Source organism: Oenanthe melanoleuca, chromosome 13 (assembly GCF_029582105.1).
Source record: "Oenanthe melanoleuca isolate GR-GAL-2019-014 chromosome 13, OMel1.0, whole genome shotgun sequence".
Classification (NCBI taxonomy): domain Eukaryota; kingdom Metazoa; phylum Chordata; class Aves; order Passeriformes; family Muscicapidae; genus Oenanthe; species Oenanthe melanoleuca.
Genome location: NC_079347.1, coordinates 10,163,992 through 10,178,542, shown reverse-complemented (window position 1 = coordinate 10,178,542; position 14,551 = coordinate 10,163,992). Strand labels below are relative to the sequence as shown.

At 42.8% G+C, this 14,551-nt stretch overlaps 2 protein-coding genes across 5 annotated transcripts in view; one reads left to right on the top strand and one right to left on the bottom strand.

Annotated features, from left to right (window-relative positions):
* Nucleotides 1-3,729: 3,729 nt before the first annotated feature.
* CNOT6 (CCR4-NOT transcription complex subunit 6) overlaps nucleotides 3,730-14,551 on the top strand; it is a 31,943-nt gene continuing 21,121 nt past the window's right edge. For 2 of the 4 annotated variants that reach the window (XM_056502145.1, XM_056502142.1), the window contains exon 1: nucleotides 3,730-3,925. The gene's annotated coding sequence lies outside the window, so the exon portion shown is untranslated. Of the gene's footprint in view, nucleotides 3,926-5,775; nucleotides 6,152-14,551 lie in introns of all 4 variants that reach the window. The other 2 variants (XM_056502143.1, XM_056502141.1) reach the window with 2 other exon arrangements.
* Nucleotides 3,804-4,361, bottom strand: LOC130258939 (uncharacterized). Its single transcript, XM_056502687.1, has one exon. It carries the CDS (start codon nucleotides 4,359-4,361, stop codon nucleotides 3,804-3,806), a length of 558 nt encoding a protein of 185 aa, XP_056358662.1.

The window sequence follows — 14,551 nt, the reverse complement described above, 5'->3', positions numbered from 1 at the left end:
TAAAATTCCTGAATTCATCTCTGTTGTGGATATGCATAAGGGGAGATTTCAATTACCTTTTTACATAAAGGTCTTCTGGAAACCACTGAACTCCATTCCACGCAGAGGAAAGAAGGAATATTAATTGCCTCAATGCTTTTTGTATGGAGCTTTCACTGTAGTTTTAATGCTCAATAAACATCAAAGATTTATCTTTACTATCCAGCTGTGAAAGAAGATGCTCTTACATTCACTGGGTAGATGGAGAACAGGCCATAAAACTTAAGGCTGAAATCATTAAAAATGCAATGATTTCAGAAGCACAATATGAGTACTCCAAGTCCTCATTTTTCAGACTACCTGTCATTTTAGGCATATGCCATGTTCAGAGCAGCTATCCCACTGATCTCAACAGCCATGGATGCCATCCTGCAGTTCAGTCCCCTGTATCTATACCCACACAGACTGAAATGCACACCATAATTAGGCTCTGCCCTCCTACTTGGGATCCCTCTCCATCTTCCTGTTACTCTTTTCCTCCCCATTATTTCCCCTGCAATATCATAACTGTGTTCTCCTCCTCGATTTCTTTCCTGCCTCCAAGTTACATTGCTTTTGTCCCATTTCCTGGGCACAGAAAGTGAGGGAATGGGTAGGACTGAACCTTTCTTTGGTCACCTCTTCTGTCACCCCAGACACAAGAAATCCCACAAGCCAGGACCCCTCTGTGCCTGCTCCCCGCAGGATGGGGTGATGTATGAGCCATGCAGGATGAAGGAAATCCTTTATCACAAAGAACTTAGAAGTCAAACAAGCCTCTACCGTGCAATGGTATATAGGTATTTCAAGAGTATATCTTCATCACCAAATTTAGCAATTTAAATAAAGCAAAAATGTACCATTTCTCAGCCACAAAGACAACTCTCTACCACAAGTTTCACATCCTTCTGTCAATGCACAGAGGCACCAGGACCTCGAACCAGCTGTAAGTGTTGGTCAAATGGACCCAGTGGCCTCCCTGAGGCCTCTCAGGCACACTCCCATCTCCAGCCTCAAACGTGTGAATTCAGAGAGGAGATGGTGAGGGGCACTGAGATTTTGTTAAACCACTCACAGCAAATACTTCTCTTTTCAAGAGTAAGGTGAGAAATGTTGTAGGACATTCACCTTCATAATGTGGGACACATGATAGTGTGGGACAGGAGATTTGACCCAGCTGAAGGCTTATTGCACAGCACAAAAAGTCATTTTTGGTTTAGAGTTAATAAATGAAAATTCACACTCAGAGTACAGTACATCTAATATTGTGTTTTAAACAGTGGCTAATTTCTGCTTAACCTGGTTGTCTTTGACAGAACTACTGTCCCAAACTCAGGACAAACTCAGCACTCAGTGTGACATGGCAGCTCCTGAGATGTATGGAACTGTCATGGGCAGGTAAAAGATTAATGGGAAGGGCTCTCTTTTGATTGATGAATCTGTGACCTTGAGCAACCAGAGCACTTGCACCAAGTATATCTGCCATGTGAGACAGACAAAATGAAAGAGGCTCATGTTACACTCTCAGATCTCATTAAGCACCCAGACCAGAAACACCGATACTGGCACTGGCCATCTGCTCTGCTGTTTGCCTGGTTACAGGTCTGATAACACTTTCAGGGAGCAAAAGTTAATCAGACATACAGATGAGCAACAGCACTTGTGCACAGGAAATTCAGTGGAACATAACAGTTTCTAAAAAAAACACCCCACATACCTGTTTTTACTTCATTCTGCTCTTTCAAACCACACAAGCTGGCAGTTAAAAAAAAATGTTGACATAAAAGGCTGTAATGTTAGGCTCTTCAAATATTTCTGGTTTTTTATAAATAACCTGTAAAAGTTCACTAACTTGAAATCTGCCAAATTGCTGTCATCTCCTGTTAATCTATATAATGGGCAATAATAAAAATATTTTTAATTGTTTTTAAATTATTTTCTCTAATGTTCTCATTTGCTTATCTCAGTTATTTGAGAATTACAGTATTTTCTGCCATTTGTTCTTCACTTGCAGCGTTGAAGGTCTTTGCCAGTAGACCTTTCCATGTTTAATGTAATATTACCCCAGCATCCATCCCTGAGGAATGAAGGTTCCCTGCAAGCATTTTTCGAGAGAATTATGATCAACTGAATTTTCTTTGCTGAGCAGCAATTCCTGGAAAATCCTGCAACGTATTCAAAGACTTTCCTACTGCTTTTGGAGAATTAGCTCTGGGCAAAATGATATAGTCTATTGAGGCCATATCTGACCCAGAAAGTATTAACTGAAGAATGTGCAGGACAGCTGCTTATCAGAAAGAAAAGACATGCAGTGCAGGAGAATGACATGCAGAGCGACTGGAGTTAGTTGTGAATGAGTGTCAGCTCTCCAGAGGCAGCCAAGACAGGGAAGCAGATACGGCATTCTGCCGGAGCCCGCGCGCATCCGTAATGGAGCAGGCTCGGATATCTTAGCACAGGACTGCACCATGTGGAGAGGAGATAGTTTATCATCCAAGAGCATTTCAGATATATGATATGATAAGGCTGAACAGAAATCTGAAGTATAGCAGGATTATTTCCAACCAAGTGTCAGCCTTTCCCTGGAGGACGTTCTGTGAGCAGGTTTTGTCTGCGGCATGCCAGGGTCATGTTCTCCGAGCACTGGCCTTGATGGATGGGGGTGGTGCTGCTCAGAAGCTGGACCTGGTACCATCCTCTTTCACAAAAGAGAATGCCTCGCTGCACAACAATGTGAGTGCCATTTATTTCCAGCTACATATCCAGTTATACCTAAATGGAGGCCTCAGCTCCTATTCAGCTTTCCCAGATCAGAAACAGGTTTCTGTATCTGGGACAGTGTCCTTGTCTTCACTGTTCCCTTGGATGAAGGGGTGTGTACCAAGGGCGCATTTGCTGCAGCATCATCAATGTTTCAGCATTTTAACTATCTGAAAAACTGACTAAATCCTTAATTTAGAAGTCATTATTTAGGAGTTTTGCTAATATTACACCATGGATGGCACTTCCCCACCATCATTTCGCTTGACATCTCTCATCATAAACTCTTCTCATGCAGGGACAGCAATAATAGCATTCAATGAGGAGGTACTTAATTTTTCTAAATATCTTGGTTTGCATCCAATAACCAGTTCATGAAGAAAATGACGTGACCTGCAACCTGAATTTCAGAAAGGTGCTGCTGGAGATTCTGGGGGACATTTCACAGTAAACATTGTTCCTGAGAATGTCACAGCAAAGGATCCTAGACACTGGTTTACCATTAAAGACACAAACATAGAAGACACATTCTCTTTCCAAAAAGGCGTCTGGCCTATCACCCACACCGTATCTGAGCTCATCCACTTGAGTTCCCCACTTGGACTTTTGCAGGAGAATTTAAAAGTTCTTTTCCAAACAAGCCACTATTCCCATTCGCCTTCCTTGGGCTCCTGCTAGGATCCCCTTGCCTGCCATACACCATTTGCACGGCTTTCGAGCCTTACACCGCAGCCCACTCGGGACTTTCACCCACTTTTCCCCGCTGGGGCCGTACCCCCAAACACGCTCCAAACTCCTCCCTGCGCATCCCCCGGCCCCGCCGCCCCCTCCCCGGGTCCCTCCGCGGCCGCGGAGCGTGCGCGCAGTGCGGGCGGCCTGCGCAGGTGGGGCGGAGAGCGGAGCGGAGCGGAGCGGAGAGGAGGAGAGGAAGGAGGAGGAGAGGAAGAGGAGGAGGAGGCGGAGGAGGGGGGCCGGCCTGCCCGCAGCCGCCGCCGCCGCCAGGCCGCCATGATGCTTGTTTGCTTTCAATGAGTGTGAGGAGGAGGCGGGGGGGAGCCGCTCTCCCGTCCGGCCCGCGGCAGGAAACAAAGAGCCAGGCAGGCGGCGGAGCGAGGGCGGCGGGGGGACGGGGATGCTGCAGCCACAGGTAGGGGCGGCCCCGGCGCCCGGCCCGGAGCGGGGGGCTCTGCCCGGGGGGGGGGCAGCGCTGCGGGGGGAGTGCGCTGAGGGGGGAGACCGGCGGTAGCACGGCGAGGGGAGGGGGGAACCCCGGGCTCGGCGGGGAGAAGCCCCCGCGCCGCCTCGCTTGGGGGTGTCAGGGGGGCCGAGGCCCCTCCGGGCGTGGGGGGGTCCGAGGGGGTGCGCTGGGCCTGGGCAGCCGCTGCTGCGGGGACGGCCGGGGGAGGCTCCGCGGCCGGGGGGGCGGCGGGGAACGGCGGCTCTCGGAGCGGGGGCGGCGGGGAGGGGGCTCCGACCCCCGGGCCGAGCCCCGCGGGCGCCCAGCGGCGAGCGGGAGGCAGGGAACGAGGCTGGGGGGGAGCCGGGCCGGGCGGCGCCGCGCAGGAGCCCGGCTCGGTTTGCATCGAGGGGCAATTAAGAGAAATTGGTATAATGGCATCTGGAAGCCTGAAGTTGTTTTTTTTGTTGTTGTTGTTGTTGTTATTATTGGTGCTGGTAGGTTTTGTTGTTTTTGTTGGTTTGGTTTTATTTTCCTCACCGTGCAATTGAGTTTAAAATAATTAAACAAAAGGCCGAGGGAAATGACATCAATCGGGGGAACTGCCCGTCCACCCTCCGCGCACGGCGCCCCGCGCCGCTGCCTCCCCGGAGGCCGATCCGCCTGGCTGGGCGCGCACCGAGGGGCGGCAGCGCTGCCTGTCAGCGGAGCGCTTCGCCTGCTCCGGAAGGAGCCGCGGCAGCTGCCCGCCTGCCCGCCCGCCCCGCCGTGCCTCCCCGCCCCGCCGGCAGCGGGAGCCGCGGCCGCGCTGGCGCCGGGGCCGGAGCGCCGCTCGCTCGTTCCGGCGGAGGGAGCGGCGGGGCGGGCGAGAGCCCTGAGTGGCAGCGGCGGCGGCCAATGCGAGGCCGCGGGAGCCGTGAGTGGCAGCGGCGGCGGCCAATGGGGAGGCGCGGGGGGCGGGCGCGCGAGGCCGCGGGACAGGCGCATGCAGGGATAAACAGAGGGAATTGGGGCGGGGGGTGGCGGGGCCGGGATCGCGGTCGCAGCCGTCCCTTCGCCGTTCTGTACGCGGGCGGGGCCCGAGCGGGGTCACCCCTCGGCTGGGGCACGGGGAATGAGCGCCTGGGCCGCCCGCGGAGCCGCATCGTGCGGCGGAGCGGGCGGTGGGCAATTCCCGCAGCCCCCGGTCCAGCTTGGTGCTCACAGGACAGCCTTTCCTCCTCCAGAATTGTATGGAGAGCGATAAGCCTGGGATCAGACAAGGCTTTAGAAAAGGAGATATCTATTGCACCTGTCTCTGTCTTGGTATCTATGGTGAACACGTATTTTATCAGCATTTTTGCCACAAACGTTAAAATTCATATAGAAACTACTAGGTTGTAGTCCTAGGTTGGACTCGATGACCTTAGAGGTCTTCTCCAACCTGATTCTGTGCTGCTTTGCTTTGTGTCATTCAGGAAGTATATTCAAAACAAATGCAGTAAGCTAAAGGTTTTGTTAGGGTTTTTGTTTTGTTTTGTTTTTTTGTTTGTTTGTTTTTTAATTCAGCCATCTGTATTTCCACAAACGCATAGAAAATTGTATCACTGAAAATAGAACTTCATGGATGGGTATTTGCTTTGTAACTAGAGCTGCAGATTGCCTGTTTTTTCATTTGATTTCTGGGGCTTATTTTCATAATCTAGATTTCGCCACAGTGGGTAACTAATTCAAAATCCAAGGGATTAAGAAATACCTGTGGTATTTGTCTGGCTTAAATACAAAGATGTGCAAGTGTTGACTGGTAATTGTATTGTATCTCGCATTTTTTTTCATTCTAGAGCAGGTCTCGTAATTGGGAATTTATCAACATTTCCACTGGGGTAATTTTACAGGATTATCCGCCCTCTGTTCTTCCTGCTGGTTCATCTGGACTCTGTGGAGTTTGCTGCTAGCAATGGAGCCTTCTGTGGGGGTTTATTCATGCTATTACTGAAATGGAGCCCTTCGCATTTGGATTAACTCTTTGTTCACTTTTCACCTGAATCGTTGGATCAGCCCATGTTTAAAAAGGATCCTACCATGCATCTCTTTTCTGTTTGCATTCTGAAGTTGAACTCTGAATACAGTCTCATGTTCAGGCTGTTTACTATGCTTGAATTTTAGAGGAAGAACTGAAATATAAAGATAGATGAAACTGTAATACTGCATGGGCAGGTAAATACATTTGACATTTTATACATGAAGACTTGAAAACATGTTATGAAGGGTCACAAATTGAATGAGCATGGTACCTTTTCAAGATAGGGCTGTACTAGGTATTGGGAAGACATTCTTTTAACCAAGTGCAATGTTTGTGATGGAAACCTCAGCTGTCTTTGAAATGGTTCCAAGTCTGAGCAAACTAAAAATTCTTTCCCAACATATGAACAAAAGAATCTATAGTTGAAAGTATGGCTGTGTAAACAAAAATGGTTCTGTTAATCTGTTACCAAAAAACTTAAATATTAGTGTTCGTAGTGCACTGTGCCATGCTGTTTGGCTCACCACTGTGCCAGAAGTCCATGTGGTGAACCAGAATTCTTTTATCCACTCATGCAGTCCCTGTTGCAGAGGCCCTGGTTCTGTTTGCTAACAGACTGTTGAGTTTTAAATTATTGTTATCTGATTTTGTCATGTTCTTTTGGCTGTACACTTGTGTATGTGCAGTCTGACCATTATATCCCAGTCTCGAATAGGACCACATTAGGCAAGGATTCTACACAGAATCTTTAGGAATGAGGATACCTTTCAGTCTTCAGAATTGAAGTGATGTACAAGAATTGACACTTTTTTCTACAGGGATCTTATTTTTCAGGAAATATATGTAATAAGATTACAGTTGTGTATGGTGGGCTTTAAAAAGCTGCCAGTGACCTTAAAACACCACAAGAATATTCTCAGCAGACCCAACCACCAGATTTTAGTTCTTGTTGCATGGAGCAGAGGTTGACTCATGCCTAATTGCTTACAAAGTATCTGGGGTTTTCAATCATGTATTGAGGTCTTACACTACTTCCCATGTCACAATACTGACGTTACTGATTCCAGTCTAAATTTAGCCTTCTCCATGGTGTAATTTTGAAAGCTTTATGCATAAATTGCTCAAACTGAGTCACTGCAGGGTTTAATCTGTTTTGTTCCTTCTAAAGTGTTGGTGCTTCACACTTGGAAGTGTGATTATTGTACAATACCCTGCAAGATTATTAGCATTGTGTTAAATGACATAATTTATGTTCTTACATTGAAATTGGGTTGTACAAGTCCACTCAACAAGGGAGTCTTGGCATAAGCTTGGGGTCCTGCACTCACAGTTTTTGCATGGAGCAATTTCTGCAGCTGACATCTTGAAGAGTTTACAGATGCTTAGGCAGGTCCCAAAGAAAAAGCTGTTTAAATGCTTAACATGTAGTTTTAGCTGCTAATTGCACTTCCAAGATGGTGCTTGCTTAAAAAAAAAAAAAAAGATTGGCAACAACTCAGTTTTTCCTTTTGTAAGACTGCAACATGAATCCTTTCGTTAATGCCTTGGAGCCCTTTTTTCTAGTGCATGAATCAAGGAGGGACTAGGAGCAGTAAATATATAGTTGTTTATTTTAGAACTAAAATACTTGCTGTTAGTATTCCAATTTATGCCACTATGGAGATCTGCAGGAAGAGATTGATTTGACTTTAGATTTTTTTAGACTGGGAATGCTGTTAGTTGTTCTACGGAGGCTGCCAACTCAACATTGTGATCACAGCCTGGATATTTGGATGGCTCTCTTGTGCATCTGAGTTCATGTTCCTGGTATGCAGCCTTTATTCTGCAAGTGAAGGGGCTTCCTACCTGAAGAGCTTAGTGAAATTTTTGTTCCATTTTATAATACCAGTTTCTCCAAAGCATCCTTTGAGCTTCCCCCTTTCCTTTGCAAGGCAGCAATTTCAATTGGAAGACTGGGGTTTTCCAGAACATGCTGAAGCAGTTTGAGTGATGGATCCTGTCATGAGGGTGCAGCATCTTGCCATGGTTAGGAGACCAGGAATATACAATAATGTCATATCCTGCATGTTACAAATAATATGTAACTTTATTGCTTGAGCTATTTTGGGAATGTATTGATGGGTGAGATGTGGATCCTGCACATTGAGCTGACTGAAATGCTGTTCCACAAAAGTATCTCTCTGCATAGATCTGTTTGCAGAGTCAGGGATCAGAAAAAACTTGCTTCAGAGACAGATCTTTCATGTGATTTTTGTAACAAAGGCCATGTTTAGTCGACACCTACAGAGACAGAAGGCTTGAAACTAAACTAAAACACCACCAGGGTTGGCTTTGTACCATCTGATGTGTATCACCTGTCAGAGCAAGGAAATGGCATCATAATAGCTGAATATCAAAAGTATTGAGAAATTTTATGCCACACTGACCATTAATACTTTTAAAATACTGTTTTAAAGAAGTTTTAACAGTTTTCATTCTAGAGATGAGCTTTTTCTGACAAAGCAAAGGTCTTGTGGATTAAGAGGAATTTCAGTTTTAATTAATGCAGCATTAATCACAATTCATCTGCAGAGTACTTTCAGGAATGAGAGCTTGTAGGGACAAGTAATAAGTGTGAAGAATAATTAAAACTAGTAAGGAATCCTATTTTGATGAGGAACATGATGAAAGATCCACCTCTGGAGATGGCACAGGTGCTTTGTGTGTAGGGAGCAGTGGACTAGATCACCTCATGGTTCTTCTGATTAAGTAGGTCAGGATTTCTCTCTAGTGGCAGAATTTGGAAAGCTGCTACTTTGGTTGCTCATTAAATCCACATCATCTGTGTCAGTACAACTGTTGTCAGAGTAATGCTCAAAACCAGCCAGTGACATGGCTGAGTGGTGATACTTCATTATTAAAAAAACCCAACCCCCACAACCTCTAACCCCCACTTTCTTAGCTGAGTATCATTGCTGGTTTTCAGTATTGTCTCACAAACAGCTCCATCAACACAACTGAGAGAGTTGATGCAGTGGAACATGGGGACAGGAAAGAAGCCTTAAGTTGTTTTTGCTGCACAAAAGCATTGTTGCAGAAAAACATTTTCAGCCTTGTTGGTTAAATTTGAAGTAAAACCAATCTGTGAATATTTTGCTTGCTGTCAGGATGTGGCTAGATGGGTAGAGCATCAGCTGTGTGATGAGTTCTGTAACATCCTGACCTTCAGTTAGTTTAGCAACAACAATGCTAACGAGCCTTTAGGTATCTAGAAATTGTCTTCTAGGAAGGCAGAGATTTTCAGATTTAGATATTGACATCTCTTGTCAAGCTCTAGTTCAGTTCTGTAGCAGGAATGAGCTCATGTCCAAACTTCATTTAAAGTGGCCAAGTTCTCTCTTAGTCCTTAGTTCTAAGACTAAGAAATAGTGTTTTGTGTGGTGACTTTTGGTTTTTCCCCATGAAACAACAGAAATGTGGTAAGCATTCTGCAGACACATAAAGGAAAATGTGGTAAGGAACGTGTTGGTGCATGTGCCAGTATTTAGAACAGCCTACTGAGTTGGACCAGGATAAGAAATTTTACACTAGGTCCCCTAAACAAGAATCAGTGTTCCGTGTATTGTGAAGAATTGTAACTAAATTGTCAAATATGATTGGATACAACCAGAGGAGTGGGAGTTGGTATTATATTAATGTTTTGGAGTGTAAGACTATTCTCAGCTTTCTGGAGACATTTGTAGGTGAAGCTTTGAAGCCTTGGTCTTTCTGCTTACGTTTATAAAACCTGAAGCTAAATGTTTTACAACACAACTCCTATTTTTTAAAGCTGGTCTTTTAAGTTCCATCTGTCTCATACAGTGTAATATTCTGTAATGCAATGCAATTTATTTAAATTCTTAAAGTAATTAGTGAACCTGACATCTCTTTAATATATTGGCGTTTCAGAATACACTAACAGAATGTGCAAAAAGCTGAATGCTGTGTAGTACTCATTAACTAGCCAGTGTGGTTCCAGGGGTACCAGTTAAGGTCAGTCTTTGCTTTGCAATTTAGTTTTGTGTTAGTGTTTGTTTTGTATACAGCAGCCTTTTACTATAGTCATAATTAGATGCAATTTCTGATAATTAAGAACTATTCTAATCATCTGGACCATGTTTGCAACACTGAGAACATTTGGACATCGTATTTCTAATGATTATATGTTGTGCAGGGCAAGGGGTGGGAATTGGAGGGTTGTTTTATCACAAGTCTGATAAAACAGGTCTGGTTTTAGAAGATGGAGCAGTCAAGGACTTCTGTTTTCAGTTGTGCCTTTGTACTCTGACCATTTTAGAGTTCTCTTCTGGACCTAAACTAATTTTTATAGCAGCTGAACATGGAAGTGGCAGTTGCTTCTTGGCATTAGTGAAATGATGGTAAAAAAGTTTTTCATACTGTGCAAGGGTTAGACAATTACACGTACACCATTAAAATAAGGGGCTGCACATTGCTTATCTGTGGGAAATTGTAATAGGTAGAGGTTGGGTAGAAAAAGTAGAAGTTGGCAAAATTACATCCTCCCTATGCCTGCCACTGCTAGCTGGAACCAGCCAGTTTGTGTTTCCATAAAGAAGCAGTTATGAAGGACAAAGACACCTTAATTAAATTTGAAATACCTGCAGGTCAAAATTTAATATGCTCTTCTTAAAAATATGAAATGACTGAGTTTTGAACTTAACAAAATTTAAGGCCTGTTCTACTCAGTGCTTCCTGGTCTAATGGAGCTCTCCTGATCTGAAGACAGCAAGTAAATCCTTTGACATTTATGGCCCAGTTTATCTGAACCAGAATACTTTGCTTGAGTTTCAGGAGGGTTATGTTTCATTTTAGTCAGCTTTGGCAAGATTAAGGGGCTTGTTGAACTTTAACAGCTGTATAGATTTTAAAAAGAATATTAGTTTTCTCTAGTAGAACTTACATATGTAAATTCAAATAACTGATCTGATTAGTAGTATTCCAGATACACTTTCATCAATTAATGGATGTTGACTTAATCAGTATAATGTATTTATTATTACACATGTTCACATGCGTGTTCACATCCCACAGCATTATCTTAAGTCTGAAAAAGAGGAAGGGTAACTCATGGGTTTGTATTGGCAGTCGTGTAAATTACAGTTTTAGAAGTCCTCAAAATAGGATGGAGAAGCATTACATCCCTGATGAAGCTAACAGCCACTAAAAAGTGATCTTAGCGAGTGAAAAAGTACTTGGAATGAATCAATTGACTCTGTGTTGATGCAACAACATTTTTTATAATTTTAATTTAGATGATTCCAACATTAGGCTATAAATTGGGTTAAAGGGATCTTGACACTTTCCCACATGTTATGCTTGAGTCTCTTGGGAGGGGGGAGTGTTTCAGGCATTGATCTTGTGCTGCTGCAGTTCTGCCTGTGCCCACAGCTGGTACATGCCATCCCTCCCCACACTAGGCAAAAGGAAATTTCTGACTTACAGCATGTGTTCTGAAAAATTCAGGTGTTGGCCTTTAGCTGATTTCCCAATTGGATTTTTCCTAGCCTTGTTTTTTTCAATACCAAATACTTACTGTAAAAAAAAAAAAAAAAAATTACTTGAAGAGCGTTTTTCAAATAAAATGCCAAGAGTGTTTGTACTAGTCCACAAATAATAAGTGTTTACACAACAGACTTGATATTTGCCTTGAAGTAGCATACTAGTAGGAAAAAAAATAAATATGTGGTTTCTTGCAACACTGGTGTTTTCTTTGTATATATTTCAATAGAGGAATCTGGTTCATGCCTACAAAGTTAAATGTAAGGTTGTATTTCAATAGATAAGCAAGTCCTTAAATTTCTGTTTACTCAGCCTCAGAATATTTGTGATTTTAGTTCTAATGTATGGATTTCTCAATTCTGAGGCAGTTTTCATTCTCTCAGATTTTTTTTTTTCTTTTGGGTGATGGCTCACACCTGCTTTCTTGAGCTTTGGTTTATCTGCTTGTGTATTGTAGCAAAATATATTTTGTAGATATGTTGCACGTTACAAAACATTGTAGCAAAGTACATTTTGTATAAAATACATGTATAAAATATGTGTAACATAAATATATATTTTATATTGCAACAAAATAAGCACTATGTAGCAACTTATGTTTCATTCCAGAATATATGTATTCTTCCATATTATGGTGTATACCTGCTAGTAGTTGGGAAATACAAAATTACAGGCATATATTAAGATTTATTTTAAAAAAAAAATTGAATTTCGTATGTTTTGAATAAGACATTTATAGAAATAAGATAACATGAAATTTGGAAGGCTTTGTAGGAACAGTATCAGGATACAGAAAAAGTATGCAATTTTCTAGTTTTGTGTCTTAGGTGGGTGGGGTGATGCCAAAAAATTTTAAATAAGAATTTAGCTGAAACACATTAAATGTACTTCACAGGGCACTTGAGGTTTAGCTGGGATGCTTTGGGTATTTTTTTTTTCTTTCCTCATCGTGGTATCTTGCCCATGAATATTTTCCCATCAGTTTTCAGTATTGACATCACTCTCGAGTTTGTTGCCCAGGCGTGGAACAGGCTGAGGATAAATTCAGTCATTGACTCAACTCATCAAGTCAAGTGTGTCAATTCTGCAGGGACTGACCTTTATCGTAAACCCTTTTCAAGCCACTGTGGCTTTTCTGTGAGAAGGTGCCAGATGTTGCACCTTGTCATCCTGGCCAGGGACAGTGTTGCTTATTTGCCTGTACTTCAAGCTGAAATGTAATTAAGTTTCTATAGAAATTCACGACTTGCTGAGTAAAGCGCTACCGGTGACAGGACAGGGAAAGCAGCAAGCTTGATTCATGTTGGAAAAGCACTTTTTAAAGAAGGGGTAATGAGTCTTTGAGTAGGAAAGGGCAAATCTGCAGTTTTACAGTAAAACTGAAATACAGCACTATGAAATTATCTCAAAGATTTTTTTTTTCCAAATTACAGTAGTTTTCTTTTAGAGGTACTTCTGTTCCCTTTGGAGAGGGTCACTGGAAAGCAGCAATTCCTGTTAATTCCAATAAAGCTCAACAGTAGAAATTAACCCTTTCAATACAGGTTAACACATCTGATTAGCCTATACATTGCTAGGCCTGCTACAGCCTTAAGTTATCTAAAAAGCAATGTACTTTGCCTTCAGTTAGGATTTCAGACTTTGTTCAGTGTTACTGTTTAACTGGGTGAGGGTAGCTGGAAACAAGAGTTTGCTTCCTGCTATGGGAAAAGAGATTTTGTGCCAGTGTGGCCAGAAGTGCCATTATGGTGGTGTCCTGATCTCAGCAGCTGCAAATCCACACATTCATTCCTTCTATACAGAATAATAACACAAGAAGCTAGTCTCCCTCAAATATATATATTTTTTCCTCTTCCCCCTTTAGCCAGTTTAATTCTCTTCACCAGCTCCTTTGTTATCAGACAAAAGTCGGTGCTGATGCAAGAGTGGAGTGGAAATACAGGGTCCTGGGGAGGAGGAACAGCAGCAGGGCCAGCTTAGTTCTGCTTCATGCATTGTAAAACCACATTGCAAGTGGCAGAGGGTGTGGAGGATCCTAAATTAACTCTGAATTCAAAACAGACCAGTCAATTTAAGAAACATTTATATTTGTGGGGGAGGTCCTTGGAGCCCATTTTTAAGTGAAACTTGGGATTGCATGGAAAAGAGCTTCAGGGTTAAAGGCACAAGGTTACAAAAGAATAGTCTGGGGTGAGCCTCCAGTTGAGGGTTTGGAGAGAGAAAGGGAAAAAAACCATCTCTCATATGTGCTATTGTTTTCTTATGAAATTTTGAGCAACTAATAGATTGCTTTCTATCCTGCTACTTTTCAGCAGTTGAGAAGTAATTTATTTGGCAAGTAATACTGTACAGCATCAACAAATGGAAAATGTTCTCCAATTGTCTTGTTACTTCTTTCTTTATTAGATCTAGATTTGCATCATTTATTCACTGTTTTTAATTAAAGTAGCAAAAAGAATGAGTGATTCTGCACTTGATCAGGTGTGTTGCTTTGTTTAGTTTCCCCTCCTGGCTATCTCCTGATCTGCATTAGTGTGTTAGTGACAAGTAAAAGCGAGTAAAGGGGAACGAGGGGAAGTCTGAAAGAGTCACCAACATGTTAGGAAGTTTCAGAAGCAAAGCTGTAATGCCTCAGCATTGTGATGTTGAAGTATTTCTAAAGGTACTCCCAGATTTGTAAATGGGTTTTATGGGTAGTTCATAGTAAGTATGGAAATAGTTGTTTCAGAATAGTTGATTGGATCAGTTTAAATTATGTCTGAGCACTGTATTGCTCTTACTTGTTCATAATTTTCAAGACATTTTTAGAATTCAAGTTTTCCTAATTTAAAGATGATGTTTTAGGGGCAAACTTGATATCTACATCCATAATAATAGTATGAAAGATTGTACTTGGCCTGCAGGAGTTGTCCAGTATGTTAGTCTTGAAATTGAGTTAATTTATCATGGTATTGTAGGAAGCATTTAACAAAATGAAGAATTGCTGTAGTATTGGGCTGCTTAAAAAAGCCAGGGATTTTTGTTTACCTCATTGGCCTTGCTTGGCTCAGTTTCTT